This window comes from Aedes aegypti, chromosome 2 (assembly GCF_002204515.2).
Source record: "Aedes aegypti strain LVP_AGWG chromosome 2, AaegL5.0 Primary Assembly, whole genome shotgun sequence".
Taxonomy (NCBI): Eukaryota; Metazoa; Arthropoda; class Insecta; order Diptera; family Culicidae; genus Aedes; species Aedes aegypti.
In genome coordinates this window covers 173,298,835-173,325,820 of record NC_035108.1, presented here as the reverse complement: position 1 = coordinate 173,325,820, position 26,986 = coordinate 173,298,835, and the positions used below count along the sequence as shown (strand labels likewise).

Here is a 26,986-nt window from a genome sequence, read left to right as displayed (position 1 = left end):
AAAGTGTCGTAAATAAATATTAATAATAATAATAATAATAATAATAATAATAATCCTTCAAGAATTTTTCCGAAGAACTCCCGAAGAATATCTTGAAGTTCTTGCATAAACTTTTCAAGTATCGGGGATCTCTTCATGAACTATTTCCGTACTTTTCCAGTGCAAGAACGCCTTTACCAGTTTTTGCTGGGACTCGCACGGAATAAGTAGTTATTATTAAACAGATTTTTCCCGGAGTTTCTTTAGGCTTTATAATCTGGATTTTTTCAAAGAAACTGTATCAAATTGCTCAAAAGAAGACATCAGAATTTTAAACATTTCTCCATGAAGCTAAACTACGTACGTATCACACATACATTTTAATTGTTGAAAATATCATTAAATTGTTCATTAATAATGTATTAAGGATTTTCTGGAAATACTTAGGATTTCTCCAAGAAATATTACAATAAATACTACCAAAATTGTGCTCAAAAATCTCTCTGAAATTCTTAAAGTCAGGGTGTCGACTACCTGGAAAAACCGGGAAAGTCAGGGAATGCCAGGGAATCCAATTTTTGACCTGGAATTTCACTACAGGTCAGGGAAAATTATCTATCAATACTATATTACAACATCAAACGAGTTGATTATCTGCAAATTATTGAATAAGATAAATTTGTTGGACGAAATGGGTGATCAATCTTAGCTATTAACCATTGATAAAGCGCTGTTATGTATGGTAAAGTAAACTATATTTTACTATCTATAAAAAAAATCCTCGGAATTTCGAATTTTGAAAATGTGATGAATAAGGTTCCAAGCGCTACTTTAGGATTTTCATTAGGAGCTTTCCTATACTGATGTTTAGAATCGCAGAATGAACACAAAAAATTCCCCAGATATTCTGGAGATTCTTCTGAAATTCTCCTTAAGTGATCAATCTGCGATTCTTTGCACTTTGTTGTGTCTGGATCATCCCCGCTATCATAAATTCAATTTTATTGACAATTTCATCGGCCTTTTCCGGTGAAATTAAAATTGTAACATTTACCGAAGGTTTACCGAATTCTTGTGAGTCGAAATTTTAGTGCTTTACCCCTACTCCAAGATTTTTAAGAATCCAGAAATCCTCTAAATAGAATTTCTGCTATGATAGATTGAAATTTTGTGAGATTTCTTGAAGATACTCTTAGAAGAATCGATTATTGAATTCTTGGAGCAGTTCCTCACAGCATTGCTGGAGGCACGACAAGTTTTTATTAGAACAATAATAAATCCCTGAATGATATTTTAAAGCATCTTTAGATGAATTCTTCGGGGAAGAAAACCAAGGCATGATTCATATGGAAAGTCCAATTTTTTTATTAAAATAAATAAATTGTAACAAATCTTCGCGAAGAATTATTTGAAGTACCTATTTGAAAAAAAAAATGAATTTGAGTAAAAAAAATTGAGACTCTTGAAAAAATCTTCCTAAGTATTATTGAAGAAATATTCGCGTTAGTTTATGGAGGAATAATGTAAGATTTTCTGTAATAGTTTATGAAATAGCATCTTCTTTTATTAAACAAATACATGTAGAGAAAAACATTGAGAATTTGAAATCTTGAAGATTTTAACTGAGTATGATTAGTAAGTAGATGACTCAGGATTTTGGGTATCTACTCAGGTTTCACTATTTTTTGTTTCATACGAATCTTTAAGCTTTGAAAGAAAACACTCAAGTGATCAGTTTAATCGTACTAGCAATAAAAACGCTCTAGAAAATTATCTAACAGTTGTATTCGAGTAAAGTGAAAGCCTTTGCTAAACTGAGCGAAAGCCTTTTCTTTATACGACCTATTACGGTCCAAATAAAGACGTTAATTTTCCTTGTAGTTGCTCAAAATTTGACGGCACTTGAAGTAATACATCAAAATCTAGAATGTCGTAGAAAGTGTACTGCGATATGTCAAACTTGTTAAACAAAATGTAGCGCTGAGGCCGACAACTATATTTTTATTTCGGCTTCAAACCAAATTCAGTACTCTGAAATGTTTCTGAAAAATTACTGGAAGGTCGGGGAAAGTCAGGGAATTTTATTTTCCAAATTAAGTCGACACCCTGTAGAGGATTGCTTGAAAAATTCACAGCAAAAATTATTGATTCTCTCTTGATTTCTCCTAATATTCCACAAGGTTTTCATAAAAAATGAAATAAGATTTAACTGGGAAAATGTTCTTATTAAGAAATCTATCTGCATTTTTTCAAAGAACATTGTCTAAGTGTTTTTTAGATTTATCTAAAAATCAATTTGATATTAATCCCCGAATTCCTTACACATATTTTTTCAATTCAATCATTTCAAAATTTTAGTGGAATGGGTTCAGCTATTCTTTCATAAACTCTTCCGTGCAAATATTCAAAAAAATTTCGAGTTATTTGTTCAGAGATTTCTCTTTTTTTTATTATTAAAGTTCAAATTGAATTTGGAAAAATATTGAACTCTTATCGGGAAACTCAAGAATTAATCGTAGAATTTTTGGAAATTTCTGACGTCCTGACGATGTTACTCACAGAAAAAGCTTTGGCGTTTTTTGTAGGATTAACTACAAAAAATCTTGTTAATTTTTATCGTCAATGGTTTAAGTTAAAACAGATGGAATTTTTATGAAGGTGTTTGTTTCTTATATTTTAGAAAATGTTTCGCATGAACTCCGAAGCTTTAATATGGCAGATTATTCTAAAAACTTTTAACTATTGTGGTAGAACTGTAAAAGTTGATGGTGAAAGTATTAGCGGTTTTTATCAAGAACTCTGCTAAAAATGTTTTATAACAAAATTCATAATTTAAAACTTGGAGTAAATTCAGGAGCCATACGTATAAGAACTCTGAAAAAATTTAAAACTCCTGGAATTCATTTTTCTCCTTTAGATGCTTTAAAATGTTGCTTTTTGGATTACGAATTTTTGTACGAAGGTGCCTAAGAATACGTCATGTGAAGGAAGGAGAAACAACAAAATGTTAAATCAGATCGAAACAACCAAAGATAAGTGATTATCAATAGGCAGGATGAATAAACAATAAACTGCAGGATAATTGAAATCGCTCAAATCATATTAAAAAAAAAATTCTCAAATAGCTCTATCAGAATCTTCATTATTAATCCAAAATCCTCTAGGAATTCCGCCTTGAAAATGTACAAGAATTCAATTTCAGAATATATATTTTTGCAGTATTTATAAAACAATTTCTGAAACATTGTTTTAAGGAAGATCTTCACAAATTTCTTCATGAATTTCTCAATTAATCCCTGTCCAGTTATTTTGCTAAATTGCTAATTTTGGAAGTAAAAATATGCCTGGGATTTTTCAATAAATTTCTTCTGGAGATTCGAAGCTAAAAGACATTCCAAAAATGCTTTTCGTATATAATTCCTGTAGAATCTGGGGATTTGAAGTAGAATTTACAAAAATAAACAAAGGAGAATTTGTAACGCAATTTACAATGCATTTTAAAAATATTTCTGAAGGATTTAAACTTGAACTTTGCGAAAAAGTTTTTAATAACTTTTTTGGGAAAACTAAGGTCATTTACGGCTTCGGCATCATTGGGCTATTATCGGCAACCAAAATCTCAAATGCCAGATACACAGATTTTTTTCTTCAAAACACATCAATGAAAACATTCAGATGTTTCTTTGTTTTGTCAGCTTCCCGTTGACGAGATTGTCGAGACTGGACAAACAATTTCACCATAGATGCCTTCAATTTAAATGAACACGCCTCAATGTACGACTGATTTGGAGATTTGCCTACAGTTCTTATGAAAAATCTGCCGAAGAGAATATTTAAGGCTGCCGACATTAGTCACAATATTCGTGTTGTTAGAAGCGTTATAAATAAGTTTCCAAGAAGGTTTTAACAAGTCTATCGGTGTGAATTGATAGAGGATTGAGCAGCGCATACAGGCAACACGTAATTTGTCTGCTGATGTTCGAGAAAATTGCAAAAGAAGCGCGACATCAGTTTGGACTGCCAAGAATACGTAAATTCCCCTATATGAAGTAATTTGACAGAATCAACGATTATATAAATAAAAATGGAGTGGTGTTTGTATGTCACGAAATGGCTTCCGAACGGGTCAACCGATTTGAATGATTACTTTTCCGTTTTGTTCGTCAAGTGTTCCGATGTGTTTGTGTGTATAAAAATCCCAGCATATTCACCGGGAAAGTCAGAAAAACAAGCGTGAACGGAACTGTCATTTTGTATGGGACGATCCATAGCATTTTTCAATAGCCTAGCCGGCAAGACGAAGTTTGCCGGGACCACTAGTTTAGAATAAAATATTAGGGCAAAGTTTGAACTTTTTTAAGGTTTAGCAATTTTTAAGCAAATCTCAATATTATTTGGCTACTTTCTGAAAGATTTGAAGCAAAAGGTATAAACCGCTCTTCGAAATACATTAACGAATTTGATCACTAAAATTCTTGATACTGTGAAAAACTTACTTGGTAAAACGTACTTTAGAGATAAATTAAAATATTCATTCATACGAAATTGTTTAAAAAAAATGAAGCGAAAACAGAGAAAGAAAGAACATATTGCTGGAATCAAAAATTATGACCGATTTTTTACTTTTTTGAAGCCTTAGGTAAGTTCGAAATTCTTTGAAGAGATATGTTTTGAATTAGGCCTTGTTTTACGCCAATAATTGCAGCTATTTTACGTCTAAGAAGTTCCTTTAGTAATTTTGCCTATTTATTTCTTTGCCGAGGCCTTTTTTATCAATGAATTTCTTTAAAGAAATCTTATGGGGACAATCATTATCACCGGACACCTCGATCAGGGCACCCTCCAAGAACACAGGAAATCGTAATTCAGTTAAAAGGCTACACTATGCTAGAACATTTGAAATAGTATGGTTTGCTCTACTCAGAAAATACGAATTTAAGGAACCGATTTTCTAGGATACTGACGCTTTTTAGTATCACAGTATTTTGAAACGGAGATGCGACAGCAGGACGATTAATTTTTCGATGGTAGCACAATTCAACGAATTCAGAGCCACAGACAAGCTAGGTTTTCCCACTATTATTGAACAAAATAAAAGAACGTAGCTACTGAAGAATATTTATCAATAGATGTAGAGAAGGTATCGACCGTGATTGTTTTTAATATTATTTGTTATGGCTATATCGGTCATGCGACTCAAAGGAAAAGGGAGTCTATAGAAGATATAATCTTGTCGCTCCCTTGCGACGCCTATCCACCTATTCATTTCATCATTTGTAAAAAAAAATCTCCTATAGACTCCCTTTTCCTTTGAGTCGCATTTATCAATAGATTCAGAAGATTTTACTTCACTTTAGAATTATGTAAACATTTTTTTTCATATATATTTTCATTAAAAAATTCTGGAGGGGGCCTAAAAGACTCTGGGGGGGGGGGGCCTGGCTCCCCTGGCCCCCCCTGTTCCTACGCCAATGGAGATCTCTCGTCCACCTATAGATTCGAAAGCCTTTACTCTAAATGCATAAAATGAACTTATATGATCTACTCCATAAATGGAATTCACGTAAATATAAATAACGTAAAAGTAAGACCAGTGTTTACAATTAATCCACATTCGAGCAATGATTAAGCCTACACATATTATCAAAATGTGCCTGGCAGGACAATTAAACTATATAGATTTCAAAACAAGATTTCATAAGAAGGTTTAAAAAAAACCGATCCACTAGCAGAGCATATGTTTCAAAATCTGAACACCAATTACTATATTAAGTCATAAACCAATTTATATTGTTTGAGATAATAATGATCAAAGCGCAGTGATTATTATTGATCATACTCTGATTTTGATCCGGTTGCCAAATTTTAAAGCATGTTCGATAACGATACCAAAACGAGCCACTGTAAAACTCTCGCTCTCACTTAGCGCTCTTCTTCATCAAAAATCACCACCAGATCGGATCCACTCAACGGTAGCGTGAAATGAGATTTGAAGTTTCACCTTATCACCAGTGTGTTTCCATAAGCGTGGAAGTCAATGGTGCAAGCGCAAAATAATCACTATTTGCAGACCAACAGCGTGCCCATAAAAAAAAAAGTTCGGTAGGTATCGAAAATCGAAAGAAAAAGCACATCGCGCATCTCTATGCCAGGGGCGGTATGCCTATTCATGGCCTCGTTGAATCACCACTAGAAAGCATGGCCAACGTCTAGCCAAAGGGGGAAGCGTGAACCAAGACGGTTACGGTTAGCGGGAAAATTATCCCCCATGTACATCCACCAGAGTGCGGCTTATTTTTTCAAAAGTTCACAAAATCAACAATTCGAGAGCTGTACTGAATTATAATCGCATAAAGAAGGTAATTTCCAAATTTGAGCCAAGCGAATTGAATTTGAATCATTCAAAATAATTTAAATAACAACCAAAACTACCTGGTAACTATAAAGTTTGTTTACATTGATTTTTTTAAACATTCAAATTGTCTTCAGTAACATGTAAATAGATTTAGAATCGGTAGAGTAATTTTTTTTCGTGGAATTAGAAAAAAAATGGACTAAGTTACTTTAAATTAATGCTACTTACTGCTTTGAACAAATTTACAAAATCAAGCTTATTTTATTTTCAATTTTGAAGAAAACGATGTATAAATGACCAAAAAAGAAAATTGGTTAAACTTAACAAAGTTACTTGAATTTCACTGAAGATCATGTTTTATAACCAGAAAATTCACCTTTGAGTTGCTTACGCCACCTTGAAATCTTGTTATTTTTGACTTTGGTTTTGAAGTTTATCATTTTATGTGATTTGAATTCAGTTAAACTTACGAACTTCCGATTGTGAAAACTTTCGAAATATAAGTCGCACCCTAAAATACATGTGTGTTAATTTGTAGTTGTAGCCGGGTGACTATCGGTCACTTCACTTGGTGGCTAATTTGCTGCACCGAAGGTGAAATTGGTGATTCGTTGCTGAAAATGAAATCTCTCTTCCGATTGAAGCGAGTTGATCGCCAATGGTGAGTCTATCGCAGGTCGAAGAGTTTTCGCTGTAATTCAAGTGATTAACGGTACATGGGGTTAATTGATATGTAGAGGGTAGGATGTGATGAATGTAAATGGACATGAAAGTGCACAATGATAAGAAGATTTTTGGCGAAAGCCTAAAGCAGATACATATATATCTATAATTGTGGTCGAAATTGCAAAAAAAAAAATTACACAATTTTTGGTATCAATGTGACTCGTATAAACATGAATTTCAATATTTTGAACATTCCGTGTACTACAACTCAGCTACGATAAAGTCTGATTTTCAGTTTGGTGTTTCTAGGATTCACGCAAACTATGAATAAAGCCAACAAGTAAAAAAACTCCAACCCGATAGATTGGTTTAACGTTTCGGGATTTGCACCAAGCCGACTTTGCTTTAATCTTGTTTTATACATAGATGTGGAACGGATTAGCTCAGAAAGACCTAAAGCGGGTTGGCTCAGACAGAATCTCAACACAAAGACTATGAAAGAAGTGAGAAACAACTTCTCCAATTCGATCAAGAATTGTTTACGATCAAAATCATTCTGTACGTCATCTACCATACATATCATGTTTAAAGGGATCTTTTTGGATGACTTGCTTAAATGTATTCTAGCGTGATGATGCTCCTGTACCGTCACGCGAAATCACCAGATCGCATGCGAGCGACGCCGGCTTTTGATTCATTCATAACTTCGGGCCGGTTGACTCGCTATTATTGCTACGGGAAAAACCGTTCCCCAGAGCTAGGCTGAAGGTCAATAAGTACGGCTAAATGAAGTCTAGTATTATCGAACACATGGGATAATATCAATTTTCGTAAATCTTCAATCATGCTTCAGGGATGTGTATTTTGTAACGGCAGTCTTTTTCAATTCAACAATGGTTAAATCAGAACGCTTTATAGAAAACTGATCACTTCATAATTCTATCCCATGACCCGGAAATTCGTTACTTCAAATGACATTAACTTGAAATGTGACAATGGGTCTAGGGGGTGAGATTGGGTCAAAACGGAAAAATATGTTTTGTGAAATATTTCAGCTAATAACGCTGATATTACTAAAATAAATAATTCATATGTTAGGGAACATATTATTACACATAATTCATAACAATATACATTTTTAGAAATAGTAGTTTTTGTGTACTACATCAATAAACTTGCATGTTGAAACTAGATAAAATTTACAACATTAAATTTCTCCTGTACAAAGTATCACGCATGTACTCTAGCCTCTATCGTTGTATTAGTAGTACGATGTCCAAAACATTGAAAATGGGGGTAAGATTGGGTCAAGCAAGAACGATAGTAAATGAAATTCCAAGTCCACTTTTTTGACCTTATACGGTGCCGGGTGTTCTCTTTTTTCATTAAGATGTGTTTATTCTTTCTAAATACAGCATCTCTGAAACATCAAACAAGTCTACTTGATTATTCCCGGCATTGAATAACAATATAACGCATTTTGACAACTTCTCAAACCAGCAACTGTGTTTCGTGCGCAGCATCATCGTAAATTTTTATCAAAAGGGTTTTTGTTTTTTATTAATTTGATTATTTATCAGTGTTTTCATATTATAGAAATATCTCACGGAAGTACAAATGAGTTGGATCGCTGAAATACTGGGATTATGACGTCAACTTCTACCTGAAATTTATTCATCGTGGAATGTCGCACCGAAATTTAACTATTTGCGAAGGTTTAAAATAATCACTGTTTCAGTACACCTTTGGGGAAACTGAATGGGCTCTATAGCAACGGGGATGAGACTTTGAAGACAATTTGAGGGAAAAACCAAGAAAATTTATGTAAACTTGACGAAAAATTTTCTCATAGCTCTTTAATTTTCAGTATAATCTTTCTTTTAAGTGGGTTTATCATACTTGTGAAACATCTTAAATATCTTTTTGTCTTGTTTGCATCGTTTTTTGTCAAGATTTTTCAGCTGTGAATGGTTTTGAATTCATATTTTCAAAAACAAGTTATCTCAATTACAGTGACCCAATGTCACCCCCTCTATGGGGTGAGATTGGGTCATTTTTCATTCACTTGCGGTGCCGCTGTGAATAAATATTTGGCTTTAACTTTTTGAACAGTTGTTAATGTACCATCAAAGTACGTACACACCAAATTTGAAGTTTATTGGAGTTAAATTGCGATAGTTATTCGAAAAATAAATCGCACATATCCCTTTTTGACCCATTGTCACCCCCAACGACGGTAAATATCAATTATATATTATTTCAATTCCCACATCCTACATACCATTAACAAAGAATCATTTTAGCGAGAAGTGTTCTATGTTGAAACTTTTGATTCATTTCAACTGGATACTCAAATTGTTAGTAGGTAGATACTAGACATTCTTATAAAAAAAAATGCGAAATGTCCATTATGCGAAACTTCCACTATGCAAAAATAAAATTATGCGAAATGTCCGTAATGCGAAACATCCTTATGCGAAATGTCCTTATGCGAATAAGGGTATGCGAAATGAATATTTTCAATGGCGATACGAAACGAAACGATATGCGGAATTTTCTAAACTATTTGTAGCGAAACGAAACGAATAGTTGAAATATTTCGAATAGTTGAAATATTTCGAAACGAAACGAATTTTTTCTGAATATTCCGCGAAATTTTTTGTATAGTGATAATTTTGGTATACAAACACGTAGCGTTATCGGGAAAGGAGGGTCTTTTTATAACCCATCGGGCTTAACATAATTTAAATTATATGATGTGTATCTTGCTACTAAACTGCAGTCGATTTGGGTGACAAATATGTGCTATGACAAAGAGAAACGAAGAAAGAACTAAACTACCGAAAATAAGGTTCCCCTTTATGCAATAAACTTCCCGCTTTTCTCTCAATTACCGTGTTGCGGAATTTGGAGCAAGTTTGCCACCTTAAGCAAATTGTTCTCTTACTTTGCATAAAAATAATAAAATCCACCAATTTAGCCTCATGATGTTAGTTTCACATCTTTTCATAACCACTGTGCCATTTAAAAAGAAAATAATTTCAAAAAGTATTAATTTTTAAGCTTCTCAAATATCATCCAAAATAACCTATTTTTCGACACTATGCGGCAAGTGCGCCACCCATATGGGGCAAGACGGCTAACGAATGAACATCGGATGTAATTCAACTTTTAATGAAATTTTCTTTATTTCCCATCATTATTACTTACAAAGCAGGCGCTTATCAATAATTTAAAAAATAATTTTAAAGTTTACCGTAATAAGGGGATGCTTTATAACAAGGTTCAAAACATGCGTAACTCCCTATTTCTCAATTCGAAAAACTAAAATTATTATTTTTGTCTCCAGTCAATACAATATATGTATTACCCTTATTTAACGGTGAATATGTATAATATTAAATTAGATCAGTACTAAATAACGGTAAAATATTGATGTATACATGTAAAACGGTACTTAATAAGCCGAAAAACATGTTATCATTGAATATTTTGAGAAAAAATCACTTTGAGGGGCAAAAATGCCAGTCATTCCCCTACTATACTTCAGAAACTACTACTGGTGCCTCATTTTGGTTTATTATTATGATTTTGTTGATGATGTTTACATTTTTTAACAATTTCACTCCAACAATTTTTGTTTACCAAATAGGTGGCATACTTGCTACAATAAGTATACATTTCAACCGAACTGGATTTCGTATGTAAAACTAAATAGTTTTTTCCGTTCAAATGCTACAATAACTTACACATTTTAATAGTTTCACGATGTTCAGTACGTTAGAAAAATCTGTTAATAATTTACCTTTCACCATGCTATTTAGAAACAACGAAATCTTCTAAAAATCCACTCTAATTGGGTTGTCTTTGCACAAGTCGATGTAAATACGTGAAAAATAGAGCAATTTTCATCATATTTTGATCATTGTATTGTGAACTATAAGGGAACATATTGTTAAGCTAAAAGAGAAAATATATATATTGTACTTTTTATAAAAAGCAGGGGTGATACACTACGCCCCGTCTTGAGCACTTTTGAAAAATGTTATTATAATTTCGATTGTTTTTAATTCTATTTTAATTTCATAATACGAGGAAAAAGTCCAACAAAGAAAATATTATTTTTTCTGCTACAGCCAAACGCGCATTATTTACCACTGCGCAAAATCAGTTGCGTAAACGGTATTCAGCCAAACCATGCTGAAGGTGGCTGGTTTGAATCCCGGTCCTTTCGGTCTTTTCGCGTTGGAAATTTTTATGACTTTCAAGGACATACCTACATGTCTTATGTCTTGTTTGAAAAAAAAAGTCCGTTCACAATTTTTATGTAGTGGAGTTGTTATGTCACAAATTTCCATTAAACATGAAATAATGTACCAAAAAAACTAAACATTACATCTATTTTGCAAATGGATTAAAGGGACAAAACAATGTGAAATTTGCAAAAAAGTACACGTCTGATCGAATCGAATCGAACTCACGACTCTCTGTTCATTAGATAGGGCGCGTTACCCCTACACCACGAGAGGACTCATGGACGCAGAAGATAAACTGAATTCGAGTTCAGCTCAATAATCACGTGGTCCTCTTTCGCAAAGCGCATCTCTTTCCATCCATGAGTCCTCTGAGTCCATGGGTTCGATTCTCACCGAGAAGACGTATAATTTTTTGTCAAATTTCACATCAATTACTCATTTAATCCAATTGCAAAATATGTGTTATGCTTTTGAACTGCAAATAAGAGTGAAAAGTTCATCTATGTTCATTCAGACAATCCGTCTTTTAATGAGCGAAAGTTTATGTTTGCCTTATTTATTGATTTCTCGCAAAAAATACTATTGTGCTTTTCCAGAAACATGGATGTTTCTAACCTGTTTTGTAAAGATTAAGTTAATGCATTACGGAATTTTGCATCCGATACCATTATTAATCAATCCGAAAAATGTTTTATTTTTAATTGGGGACCGCAAAAAAATTTGCCACGCTTTAAGAGGGGGAAGCGTGAATAAACCTAGTTTGATTTGTTTACACAAAATAATGTACGCATCTTCCTCGTATAAAGTGAAAATGAATTGAAGGCAAACCTTAAAAATGTCAAGAGCACATATCTAAAGAAATAGACAGTGGTTTGTCGTACAATGCTGCTACCACGGATTTGGTTAGGCGTGAACATATCATGGATTGCATTACCAACCATAGGTGACTCTCAGATCCTTATCCCACTAGCCTAATATTGTTTCCAAGACAGCTGTGATGATGCAGAAGATTCTTCGGTCTCTAGTAACAATGGTTGTCTAACTAACAATACTCGCATAACCTGTGATCTCGCCCTAAAAGCCATTGGTAACCGAGTGTGTAGCTTGCTGTTACCGATCAAACGAATGGATTTACACGTTATTCAACAATGCTACGATGAAGAGAAGATCCTCCTCTATCTCCCAATAGTAATAGCTTCCATCCTGAGCCATTCATTTGCTTAGAAATAAGGAGTTACATACTCGGTTATCAATGGCTTTTAGGGCGAGATCTCAAGTTATGCGAGAATACTTCCCTTCCCCGATGGCCGTAAGGACGTGCCCGGCACCGTTATTGACTTTAAAATTTGAGCTCTCGATTCGTGCACTTTGAGCATGGTCGCTAATCCAAGCCCCATTCATTCAATCTCTGTGCAACTTCGATTGGTCCTGTCAATCACGAGGCAGCAATATTTAATTCTACGGTCAACTGCTCATGCTCAATATTGAGGACTCTTGACCGGCAATTATATTTGTTGAAAGGTTTTTTTTACATTTCTGTGGGCGATATACTACATAGGAGTAGAAGCGTGAGCTATGCCATTTTTGCTCGAAACAAAACTTGAAATTTTGCGAAATTCCGTTTTATTCCGTTTGTTTTAAATTTTCCGCGGACATAATTTTACAATTTGGCGAAACGAAACGAAATCGCAAAATAAAAATTCCGCCTGTTTGAGTTCCGTGGAATTCCGCGGAATTTCGTTTCGAAGCCTGTTTGACGGAATCATTCGGTATTTCGCATACCCGCATACCCATATGCGAAACGTCTTTATGCGAAATGGGTCACCCCCCTCCACAGCGACTAAGTAAATTTTACCTGGTGTAGAATAACCTGGGTAATCGGATTGAGCACACTTAATTATATTTATTAATGGCTAAATATTGCGGTAGTTCAAACCAATTCTTTCTACCTAAGCAGAAACATTTGGACAGTCATAACCTCTCTTGTTTATGAAAAAAAAATCATGCATTTATATCGAAAAAGGGCAAAACGGGCTCAGTCATTTACACGCACTGAAAATTTAGTCAATTTTATTACTCGGCTTATCAGGTAGTTTAAATGAAAAAATGGGGGCAAATGGGCTCCACAATAGACTGTCACCGGGACTGGTTGAAATGTTCGTTCTAGCCCCAAGTTTATACTTTTCGCTGATCATTAGAAGCTAAGTGAATATAACATGCAGAAATGTACGATCATATCATGAAAATTTTAATTATAAGACAAACTTCAAACTTGGAGTGCCATTTTCTCAATGCCTACTTTTTCCGTGTGGAACAGTTATGCTTTTATGATGGTATCTCAAAATAATGGTTCATTACAAACTTTTTTCTTATAACTATGTAGGTAGTCCCACTGATGCAAAGTTTGCATTTTAGTTTAGTTTAGAAGTGCTTATATTCCACAGTTACCAGCTTAAAGCTTTCAATGCCAACGTAGCTGTTTTTGCATTCATACATCGATAAGCAGGAACTCAGACACGTTTAGCATAGTTTAACTTGATACCGGTGAACGTTGCAGCAGGTATAAAAAAGTATCTTAACATTTTTTTCCTCACCACAAGCAGTCGCTTTTCAGAGCACAAAAAGTAAACATAATCTTTTGCGCACCAAATAGGATCAGGTCAATTTATGCTAATTGTTCCGAAAAGGTCTTCCAAAGAAAGTCAAAAAGCATGGATGGTATAAAAGCGAAATCTATGCTAATTATGAACCTCATCGCCTAATCGTATCAATTTCCAATAAATTAATTGCTCTTTTCTCTTACTTTTTTCTCCGACATTTATCACAGCACTCGTGTTATCGATCAGCGTATCCGAAGCCCGACGCATCAAGCGACAGCAGTCGAATCGAAATCCCTTCACCACCTATTTTCCACCGAGCCAGAAATTTGGTAAGTAATATGTATTATAACAATTAACCATTGCACAATGGAAAGCAGAATAACGCAGATAGATGCATTTTGAGCCATAGAATAAATGCATGTACAAAAACTGTCTTCCAAAAAGTTGTTTATTCCTTGAAGGCCCGAGACGAATTTCGATTTTTTAAATGACCACAATTCGTAGACAAACTAATTGGAAATAAATGTTGAAGTGAATGTGGTTAGTTGGTTTTACAACCCTTGAGTAAGACATCCCCCTGACCCCTCCTTCTTTTCTATGTAATGGAAAAAGCGTGGACACGAGGGGTCCAAAGCTGGCATCAAAAGGATTTTGCAACATCCAAATGAGCTAGAAGGTGTAGCTATTCATCAGATCAAAGGCTGTCTGGCGATGAAATATCTAAAAGTGGTTCAAATATGACCTTGATAAAATATTAGAATTGAAAAAGCTGGAGCGAAAGTTGTTCGAAACTGAGTGGTCTACCCTCTTCAACTTTGCTAAAGCATGAATACTATAATTTCAACAGATAAGAAGTTGGCAGTTCCATTTTTTTAAATGTGAGCCACCCTTATTTTGAACACCAAACAAAAGTTCTAAGTACTACAAAATGTTTTGAAGAAGACAGTTTTTATCTTAAGTTTCGCTATAAATGCATAAATCTGCTTTCTGGACCATAGTGCAATGCTTCTGACTGTATCTTTCTATTGACACTTCCCCGTCAATTGCAGTCCGAAACCGACCGTCACAAATCAGCAGCACAATCCAGCCGGTACGGACCACCTTCCTAACGTCCGACTTTTTCAACGACCTGACCACGACGGTCCGGGTAACGCGTCCACCACTGGAACCCAAAAAGCCGTCCAGGTCACGGGAATTTTATATTTGCATGACCAACTGCCTGACGCTGAGCCACTACAATCCGGTCTGCGGAACGGACCACACCACCTATCACAACGTGTACAAGCTGGAATGCTCGAATCGATGCGGCGCAAGACCTAGTAAGTGTCGAAAGTACAGTGTTGGTTCAAATTGCTTGGATGCTTCGAATACCGAACACCGGCCTTAATCCATCCAAAAATTATTATTTCGTCAAGTTTTATGGTTGAAATCCGTAGAAATTCTCATACTTATGCATCCTTAAACAGTGCATTTTCGAGGTCATCGAATGTAAAAACAATTCTGTCAATTCATGGAAGTACAGACTCATACTAGCAAAACCTTATTTGGGTTTTGGAAGATTAGGTCAAAATTTGGAGCTACGCCCTTTCAATTTTGCTAGTGAGGGTGTGTACTTTGAAGTACTGCAGAAAGAACTTTGGTAATGTGTAGCAACTGAAATAATACTAGCATTGAGTCAGAAAAATCGTTTAAAAGGCGAGTGTCCAGCTATCAAAGCGTCCGGCAATTTGAACCACAACTGTAACCTGGTCGGTCCGGATCTAAGCAAGGCTTATCGTTCTGATGTTGTGTTGCCTTTTCTCTTTTTTTTTCTTTCAGGAGTTCAAGTCAGAAAGCCGGGCATTTGTTGATAAAACACTTACGGTCCGTTCCGAGAGCCTTCGATCCAGGTTGAAGTGGCTCTTACTTAGAGGTAGTTGAAATGATGTTGGATTGTTCAGTAGAGTGTTAATAAATTATTATTGAAGCACACTGTGTTTATTTTGAGTCCCGAAAGATATGCCATTCAGACGATCCACTTGAAACGATATGCCTGTCATCTTAAAAGTATACATATCTCGAATTTCATGCATTTAAGCTATCACGCGTGGAGCTCATATAAAAGTTATCGGTGGAATCGTGTAATATAATATTGGAAGTTGTATGATTAGCGTCCCAGCTAAGTGTTCTTATGAGAACTACATCAGTATTCATTAAGAGCTTTCTTTACCAATTGACTATTTTTGCATTCGTATATTCTGTGGCAGGCACAAAGATAGTTTATGCCCTGGGAATTCTAGAAAATTTCAATCCCAAAAAGATCCTCGTCAGGTGAGATTTGAACTCACGACGTTTAGCTTGGTCTTGCTAAATATCTGCACATTTACAGCCAATTTACATAATCCTAGTTTGGTTAAGCTAAGGTCATAAAAATAAAGATAGTATTACCATTTCATTAACAATACATTCCATTTAATTTATCGTAATTTATCAAAAATTGTGTTCTTATTTTAGCAGAAAAATAACGCAGTTTGAAATAGTTTTTAAAGTAAAACTTTCAACATTCTATTCAAAAACGTGATTTATGGGCATATGACTAAATGAACATTCGGCCAAATTTTTCATCCTCAAATTTATTGGCAATTCTTTCCATTTTTACTGTTAAAATAATTATTGGTGCTAAGTTTATCATATATCATTCATTTGAGTTGTTTCGAAAAATTTCACAATGAAACACTAGATCGCCAAACTTCCATTCGGGTAAGCAGCTTTATGTCAAAAGTTCATTCGGCCATATGAATATTCATCCAAACAGAGTGGTATCCTTTCATATATGTTATAGTTTAATGTTATTCTTAATGTTTTCAAGGATCCAAAACGATACTAAATAAATGAAGATAAAATCTACACTGAGATACGGGGCTGGTAGCGACCAAGAATCTTAAAATATGAACTTATAGACCTCACGCCTGAAAAACGTGATACTGATATGTTCCGCTTTTATCAACATGATCGGCAATTTTCAGTTGACAAAAACGAAACCGTGACACGTAACGTAATAATCATTTTTCGAATTTGGTAATGAAATTGCTGTTTGGACAGGATAATACACATTTTCACGACAGTATTGATGTTTAGGAGCAATGAAGAGCATTTAGAATGTTCATTCGTTTAGATTCTTGATGAAAGTAGATTGCAAACTCCAATCAATCAACATGATTTTGCAATAAATCGTTAAAAGTGCTGCTCTTCATTCTCATCCTTTTGCTTCTCCTCCTTCATTATAGCATAACAAAATTCTAAGTCTTAAATTCTTTGTTACGCTTTTTTTAATACTTATTTCATGCACTATCACACTTACACCTCCCCCGCTCCAACATAAGATGGACGTCAGTTTAAAAATACTCCTAATGACATTAAGGTTATACTGACGACTTCTTTCGGAAGGAAAGTGAAGCCGTAGGTCCCGAGGTGAACTATCCCAGCACATATCAGCATTCTAGAACTAGGACAGCTGACATTTTGCGAATTGGCTAGCACAAAACTAAACTAAAGTTTTAGTTTCAGTAAAACTTGTATTGAATAAGCTCATCAACAACACAAAAGTATACATACTACGGAAAAAACAACACCAAACTAGAAAAAATTGATTTGAAACTTTTTTGTTAATAGTTTTATGAAAAAGTTTTTGTCTCTTAGTGTAAGACTTTTAGATAAATATCTAATCATGCGGAGAAGGGATGCGTATCTGATCCAAGATCAGAATTGCAGCTAATTTTGAATGCAAACGTACGTGACGTGTGCACGTCCGGTTTAACAAATTCTTCAAATTGGCAGCCATTTCAAACCTTTTTCCTCTCCCTCGATGCAAACTTATTGTATGGAGATTCCAAAATTATCAATGGAATGAGTTTTGCTGAACCTTTTTCCAAACTTCTTGAAGCAGGACCTAAGTAATGACTGTTTGCTATAATCTGTGAAGCATTATCAAGTTTGAGAGACAAAAGATAATATCCTAAATATGATGGGGTCGATAGTATTATCAAAGATAAAATAAACTTGAACATGTCCCTTACCGTTGCTCAAACATTCTTGAGTTCATTCCTAGGTCTATTTCATACTCCACCTTTTATAACAAAAAACTGAACTTTGATTAAATATCTATCATATTCACGGTGCTCCAATTACTGTTATTATCAAATACAATATACCATCCAATCGGCAATCGTCAGTTAATTCCTGACATTGTTGCCAAATTTGATAAAAATCCTCAGCCATAAATTAGAGCTACACCCTTTTGAAATTTATATGATGGGAATCACATGATGTATGCTACTTTAACTTGTTCAAACCAAAAGATTATGAAAAATATTGGTAGTTTAATTTTTTTTATCTGGTTTAAGATATTGAAGAATACTTTTTTTTCTAAAATTTATCCAGACCTTCATTTGAAAAGGAACAATGCTATAATTTGTTATTACTAATCAGCCAATACACGTAAAATTATATCTACCAATCAAACGCCTGATAGTGATTTTAGGAAATTGTCCGAAGTATTCAAATATGTATGAATAATTCTTGGACTTAAATAAGCCCTATTGATGTGTAAGGAAAGAATATTGCATGATGAATTCCTTTCCATCTATAATCAACGGTTAGGTGCATACATAATCAATACAGTTATGCGGTTGTTCTTGTTTCATTCAATTTAGCAAGCTGCATAAAATTTACACGAACCCATATTTTCTGGACTAACTTTAGAAAAGAACCAATGTATAATTGAAATATAAACAGATCAATATAGCTGAACAATGACTGTATCAAAGTTAATCGAACTCAAACATCACATATCTAGCATAACTTGTGATCTCGCCCTAAAAGCCATTGGTAACCGAGTGTGAATGGACTAGGATGAAAACTATCATCACTGGGAGATAGAGGAGGATCTTCATCAAGTTATGCGAGATATCAGTATCTGTATTATATATCAAGCGTGTGCTAGATTAAGAGCGTAAATCCCATGATCGATTTCTCTTTATCGATCCTCTCTTCAGTTAATAAAGGTAACAAGATGTGAGTTTGTTAGCATTTTTTCGCCTCAGGACGCAAGATGCATTGCTACTTAGCGCCCTAAAGTGAAAAAATGCTAACAAACCCGCATCTTGTCACCTTTATTCACAAAAGAGAGGATCGATCATGTGACTTATGCCCTTATTCTAGCACATGCATTCCTTTGATAATCTGCGGGTTAATTCCTGAAGGAGTGGTTCTTAAATGACACATAGTTATACTGACAAAAAACTAATATTAGAGTTTTTCGATAAGTTCTTGTATTGGTTTCTCGAAAATTTTTTATACGATTTTTGTCAATCCTAGAGTAAACCAATATATAGCTTCTCAACTTTTTTACTGTAGACATATATCTCTAGCTATTACTCATAAAATCGGTTGAACTGAAAAAAGTTTTTCTTGGAAATTCTTCAATGATTTCTGGGAGAATTAACAGATTGATCCCATTTTTAAACTGGTGGAAGATTTCCTGTAGAAAATACTGAAGAAATTTGAAGCTTGAAAAATCTTTCAAAGATTTTCAAAATAAATTCCTGAGAGAATCATTAGAGGAATCTTTATGACAATTTCTGGAGGGATCTCTGGAAGAGACTTTGTATATAAACCTGAAGAAAGCTCTATAATTCCTGAAGCTGCAAACCTGTAGAATAGTCGCGTAGTAATCTTTGAAGTAGAAAAATTTATTTAAAAGGTTTGGAGACTGGCTTGGGTCAGAAGAATATGGCTCATAATAAACATTTTTCTTCACGGTTTGTCAGAGAGCATTGTCAATATTAAGTTTAGTTTTCTAAGAAATGTTAACATTAAGATTACTATCACATGTATTCCAGTTGGCTCGTGAATAATTGAAAGTAGAGCTGAAATGTAACAGGGACATTATCAGAATCAAAACCAGCATGAGTAACCAGTTGGCTGCAAAGGTAACTAGAGCCGATAAAGACCAAAATCAATTGTAGAAGGATCTCTAGAAGATAAAAAATGAAGGGGCTTGAATTGAGAAATATCCTGAGGATCCAAATAAAATTCTGGTTTGCAAATTATTCCATAGGCGATGTTTTGCATCAAAGTCACCAATGACAAAAAAAAAATATTGCGAATCAATTTCCGAAAGTCAGTTTGAAGCAAATCAACTTGCTGCCCAGTGCGTTGAAAAGACAAATAGGCAGCTATGAAAGTATATTTACCAAGCTGTGTTCCAACAAAAACACCCAAAGTTTCAAAAACTTTGATTTTAAATGACGAACAAAGTTAATGTCTTATACGCCTATGAATGATGATTGCACCACATGCCCCATCAAGTCGATTATTACGATAAACAAAAAAGTTAGGATCTCTTTTGAGTTCGGATGCAGGTTTAAAATCAGTTTCATTGATAATTGCTATATGTTTGTTATGAGCTGCTAGAAAATTAAACAGCTCGTCCTCTTTACCATTCAGAGAACGAGCATTCCAATTTAAAATATTTTAAATAATATTTGGATCTAATAAAACGCAACGCAATAACAATTTTCTTAGTAAATTTTACACCAACTTGAACCGCTTCAGTAATTGTGGTGGTTTTGAATATAACGTCAATCATTTGATTCAATTGTTCAGTTAGAAATTCAATATCAGTGGTGACATATTATTAGAAGTAGGTACATTTTCTCAAGATTTTTTGTTGGGATTATACGTTAATGAAGAGACGGAATATGAGTTTCATGTGGCGGCAGGGGTATTTCTATTTTATTCAAAACAATTAGAACGGTTATCCGTAGGAAGACAATTTGAAGGGGAAGAACTGAAACTGCATGCTACAATATTGGCATAAGAGTTTCCTTGGGTAAAACCATTCGAAATTAAAAGATTTGAACGACTACCCGACGGAAAAAAATTGGCTTGTGAATGAGCATGATTATAATATACCTGATGGGTATGATTCTCAATCAAGCGATCGTTAACTGAAAAATAATCATTGCTTAAAATTCTGCCAGGGGAATTCCGGAAATGAAAACCATTACCGTTCATCGGTTTGCAACGATTATCGACGATTCGCTTACACGAAGGGCAATCCCAAAAGTTAGATTTATGGTTGCCAACGCAATTTGCGCAAACACAATTTTTGGTACCATCCTTCACAGGACAGACGTCCTTGGCGTGAGAAGAACCTCACGCATGTAAATCATGCATTTATCAACAATTTTTTGCTTCATAACCTCAATTTTAGCACCAACGGCACATGAGTGTGGTTCTGTAAATATCCTCCAGGTTTTTGGAAATGTTTCTTGAGTCTTGATTTTTCCAATGCTTCAATATTATTTACATCATCTTTTTTATAGTAAACAAAATTATATTCCTGAGAAATCCTTTTCAGAAGAATGCCAGATTGGGTTCTTTTTTCATAATGATTACCTTGACTATGGAAAGTTCAAGTGAATCATTTATTCCAATTTTGATCTCTTCGGGTGGCTTATAGCCACTTGAGAGACCTTCATCTTAAAAAGTTTTTGAACCACTGCCACAAGATCAAATTTTTAACTCGGTACTCTGGATGGGTGGAAGAAAAGCCTGTGGTGTGGACAAGCAACCACAACAAACAAAACATACAACAGAGCTATTTGAATCAATATTTTAAGGAAACCTTGTATTAGACGTATTATAGTTTATTTTAGGTATCCCTCTCTATGCTGCGTAACCATAGGGTAATCGAAAATGTCATTGACCTATCGATTCCCTTAAGTTCAACAATAATATACATTGCAAATTACATGCTTATTAAAGTAAAAGTTCATTAACACTTTCTCATTGCCTTCATTTCTTCAAGGCAAAATTGGGTTACTCGTATGGATGATACTTGAATTGTCGGTTGTTTTAGCGCATTTTTTTTGTTTTCACTTTTCAATGCGATTGGTTTGGTTGAATTGGCATCATTAAGTGTACTGATAGCCTTTCCTCCTTTCATTTGTGGGTACCAATCAAAGCTCCAAAGTATTAATTGATCTTTCTCTAGCACTGCCCCTAAGCAACCTCCCTCGCCCATTCCGACGCTTATATCCAACTGATGCTGTGGGGCCTATGGACAGGAAAAAACTATTCAATCGACCGATCGCTCGGTCCACCCGTCTCTGATTTCGGAACTTGAATGAATATGCATGCCATCATAATTTTGGGCAATTTGACCCCCGCTGGGAAATTTGAACCCTGTCATTAGCGGCACAAGAGCACACGAACCACGGCACTGCCAAATTGTGTCAACGGATTGAGAGCAGTGGATTAGAGATGGAAGTAAAATTCAAAATTCATTACGACTCAGGCATTTCTCCATGGGTATCAACCATGTGAATGTACGTAACTTTCAAAGGCAATGGGAATAATTTCATCGGACCATTTTTCTTGGTTTTATGCGAAAATAAAAGACCACTGTTGAAAGGCGTGACACAAAATATCAGTATCGGTAGTAACACACAACATAGTTCAACAGCTAATGAAAAGCTCCACATATTAGGTAATAACGGAACAATGTTTGTATGGCAACGATTACGCCACTAGCCAAGGCATTCAACGTGCATTTTGTAGGAGAGCAACGCCACAGCTCAGACTAACTTAATGACCAATTCACACTTCAATACAGTACAGATCATAAAACAGACAGTAGGCATTTACTGTCTATGGCTATGTAGGCTATGTTATGAAAAAAGCAGTTGAAATAAGTTTTAATTAAGTTGGTTAACGTGTTGTAAGTGACTCTTAATGGAAATAAAATAGTTCGGTTTGATGATGGTTTCGTTTTCACCCAATTTCAAGTTGTCTCTTAAATCCGTATTGAATAAAACACGTAACTTTTATCACAGTATCATTGTTGAATCACCCGGTTTCCATGTATAGGGTGATTTGTTGTATTTTCGTATAGCTTAGCTCTTCGTTATGGACGATTTTTCTGAAAAGTAAAGGGCTCAAAATCGTTTCAATACTTTTAATATACAAGCACATTTTACTGTAGAATTTCAGAAGAATTGGTTCACAAATAACCCACATGATGAAGATAAAAGAACTGTCGAATACTCTGATTGATCCCTCCTCGATCCTGTTTAAATCCGTGCCTTAGATTTTTTTGGACCCGTTAGCGAAAGCTTACACTGGTAATCCTTCTAAATCAATGTTTTGTGAAACAGCCTCTTAGACGTTCTCGTCGATAATTTATTGAATATGAATGCATGAGCATGAGCATGAATGACAGCTTCGTAGTTGCACTCCGTGATTGACCAGAATAATCGAAGTTGCTCAGAGATATAACGAATTGGGTTTGGGATTACCTTATCATTCTCAAAGTACACAAATCGAGAGTTAAAAGTTTAAAAGTGAATAATGGCGCTGGTCAAGTCCTTGGGGTTGTCGGGGAAGGGAAGGAACGATAGTTGAGCATAATTACTAAAGAGATTTTTACGAATATACTTCTGCATCTCCACAGCTGTCATGGAAATGATATGTTGTTAGTGGGATAAGGTGGTCACGGTGTACTATATTAAGAAGGTGATATATTCCGAAAACTGACAGCTAATTGACGACGTCATTCCTATCTACCTCGAACAAATTTGCGAAAAAAAATGATCTAGTGGTCCGGAAGGTATTTGGTACGATAGGAGTAAAGTCACATGTTTATAATCAAACTTGATATTTACATCAGTAAAGAGCCTGCCTTGTTGATTTTCATGCGCTGAAGGTGGTTATAATGGTAATGCGATCCACGAATCACGGCTAACTGGATTACTCGATTGCACATTGCATGCCAAACGAGTGTGCTTCCGGTCCTATCGCTCGCTCCCGCTGGATCAAGCGACACGATCGATGGACCAAATACTACTGACTCATCATGCCACTTTTGTCTTCACGTTGCGCGAACCGGACACAACTGATCCTTACCTCTTTTTTTGCATGAATTTTTAGATTCACAACTTCCTGAATGAAAAAAAGGACGTCTCTCCAGAATACGAGCTTTTTTCCAAGGGTTAAATGATTAATGTTGTTAATTGCATCAAAAATTAGCAATCAGTAGTTGTTCCAATAGTGAAAATATTAAGCAAGATTTAATTTCATTTAAACGCGCACAATACAATAAGACTTATAAATGTTCACATTATTGTTGTAACGGGAATTAAAGCTCATTTACTCTACGAGAAAAATGACTTTATCGCAGTAATGATTTAAAAATATTCTTATATTTAACGATAGTTGAGCACACAAGTTTGCAGAACAGTGATGATGATTTTTTCTTGAAAGAACTACAATATTTTCACAAAACTTTGAATAATATAGGAAACATGTATTTTTTCTTATCTACTTTGATATTTATTGCAATAACTCATCAATTTTATTATTTTAACCGTTTTTTATGGTTTCCAGAACCAAATTTGCTGACTATTGACTATTGGTGACTATTCATACAAGATACTACAATATTTGCACAAAGTCAATACTAAGGTATACAAAAATAACTGAAATCACATGATAGAATACAGAAATAACTGAATTCGATAATTGTCTCAATGACTTATCAATTTCATGATTTAAAGTTTTCTTATACTTTTCATTTTTTTATTTTTCAAAGAACTACAACTTTTCACAAAATAAATTCACAAAATGGAACAATACAGAAAAAATTGTGTATCACTTCAATATAAAACTTATTGAAACTACCCATAAGTTTCGTGCCATTTAAATATTTACAAAATCGTAGTTTGCAGAATACTGTTAATAACTATTTATTCAAAGAACTACAATATTTTCACAAAACTTCAAACAATATCGAAAAAATACACCATTGTACAGTAGTTCGATATTCTTCGCTAATAATTCATCGATTTTATTGTTTTAATTTTTTTTTGATCATGAGAAACAACTTTCCTGAATATTGATAGTGCTTGTTTGTCGGATGAACTGCAATATTTAAAAAAAAAATCATGTATATCGAAATTTCCAAAGGAACTAAACAATTATTGCAAATACTCCACCTATCTTAATACTTAAAATTGATTGATATTAATGGATATAAACAAAAATTTTAACGACTTTTTAAAACACTAAAACATTTTCAGAAAATAATAAATAATACATATCAATACAATTGTTGCTGTGACTTGATACTCATAGCAATTATCAATGGATTTTATGACTGTAAATTATTAAAAAATTAATGGATTATAAGTCTGCAGAATACTTAATGTTTGTTCCTGCAAGAAGAACTATTTTTTCACAATTTTTTGAATAATACAGAAAAAATCACTTTGTTACTGTAATGTGATACTCATCGCGAAGATTCTTCGTTTTTAATGTTTGTAAAATTATTCATGGTAATGAGCAATAAGTTGAATGAATATTGCTGGTGCCTGTTTGCTCAAATCACCACAATATATTTACAACTCATGCATAATAAGTATCGATTTCATGTTTACCGCAATGATGTCAGCATTACACTGCCAATTCAGATTACCGACCCCTACAAAATTTTACTGGATTTTGGAACTACGGATTGTTCGGTATTTGTTTGGACAAACCGCCACAGTCTCCCAAATATATGACCGGCGCAGAGCACTACTGTCTACTACAACAATAGCGCATATTACACCACAACGTAGAATAAGTTTTTCGACTTCCAGACTGAGAAAGCCTTCCGAAAGTAGTATTCAAGATCCAGTCGAAATTGCCATTACCAGTTATCCAGATAATCATTTTGGTTAATAATCTGTTTGGGCAAATGCACTGCCCTATTATTGTAGTAGCGCATGTCAAATATAGATGTCCTTAGAGTTAGATCCATCGATGTATGTATCAATAAAGCTTAGAAGTTTCTATACCTCCGCCATGGCAGGACGGGTAATTTTATCACCTTTCGTTATGAATTAAACACAACGTAGGAAGAAAGATTTATCCCTTGCGCGATCAGAATCATTTCAAGATCAATAATATATGTTCAGTGTACATTTTTTTCTTGTAGCCCAAACGGTTCCTTACAACTTCTTCATAGAACATTTTTCTCTAAAATCAACAGTTTCAGTATTTGATTTTTCAGATAAATTGCACGTAAAAGTTTACAGGCCATTTTCAAAAGTTATTCTTGAGTCAAAAAACACAATTTTTCTATGAAAAACACTTATTCTACCATACCAAACACATGTGCAAAATTTACTGCAAATCGAAGATGGTCGAGTTCTATGACTGACCGATTTGACATAGAATTCGTCTTATATACAAGTGAGGAACCAATTCACCAAACATTATTGATGGTTCTTCGTTTTCCAATTGAACTTCACTTTTTTTTTAATCACAGTTAGGTTCAAGCTATCGCTGCGACCAGACGTTTTTTCAATCCGCTCCGTATCGCTTTGTTTCGAGTTTCGTTCCTTTATTCTCGCACCTTGTTGTGCAGAATTAAAATCGCGTCAGTTTTCTCTCTGACGACCATCTAAATCCGTGCTATTCATAATAGCAACCATGGCTACCGTACGTGCCCGTGAGAACACGTTCAAGGTGGACTTATCCAACTTCCCAAAGTGGCCTTCCTTTGAGGAAATTCACACATTTGTGCATGAGACCATTGGACTGAGTGTCGATCAAGTGTTGCGCCTGCAAATGAATCACGCGCAAAATTGCGCGCACGTGAAATGCCGTGATCTGAAGACTGCCCAGGATGCTGTTGATCATCACAACGGTCGTCACGAGTTGGAGGTGAACAAAACGAAGTTTAAAGTTCGCTTGATGATGGACGATGGAGGCGTCGAAGTCAAGATCCACGATCTGTCCGAAAACATTCGGAACGAAGACATCGTTGCTTTTCTCAAGCAGTACGGCGAGATTATCTCGATCAAGGAGCTTGTATGGGGAGACAACTTTGCGTTCAAAGGAGTATCATCTGGAGTACGGGTGGCTAAGATGATTTTGCATCGCCACATCAAATCGTTTGTTACAATTATGGGTGAAGAGAGCTTAATCTCTTACAGAAACCAGCCGCAATACTGTAGGCATTGTACCAACCCATCGCATCCGGGATTAACGTGCGTCGAAAATAAAAAGCTGTTGGGACAAAAGACCGATCTCAACAACAGGCT

At 34.8% G+C, this 26,986-nt stretch overlaps 1 protein-coding gene across 1 annotated transcript in view; it reads left to right on the top strand.

Annotated features, from left to right (window-relative positions):
• Window positions 1-15,825, top strand: part of LOC5578287 — a 44,730-nt gene extending 28,905 nt beyond the window's left edge. The window contains exons 2-4 of the mRNA XM_001663765.2: window positions 14,084-14,185; window positions 14,906-15,175; window positions 15,675-15,825. Coding sequence (XP_001663815.1) covers window positions 14,084-14,185; window positions 14,906-15,175; window positions 15,675-15,706 — 404 coding nt within the window. The 3' untranslated portion in view covers window positions 15,707-15,825. The remainder of the gene's footprint in view (window positions 1-14,083; window positions 14,186-14,905; window positions 15,176-15,674) is intronic.
• Window positions 15,826-26,986: the final 11,161 nt, after the last annotated feature.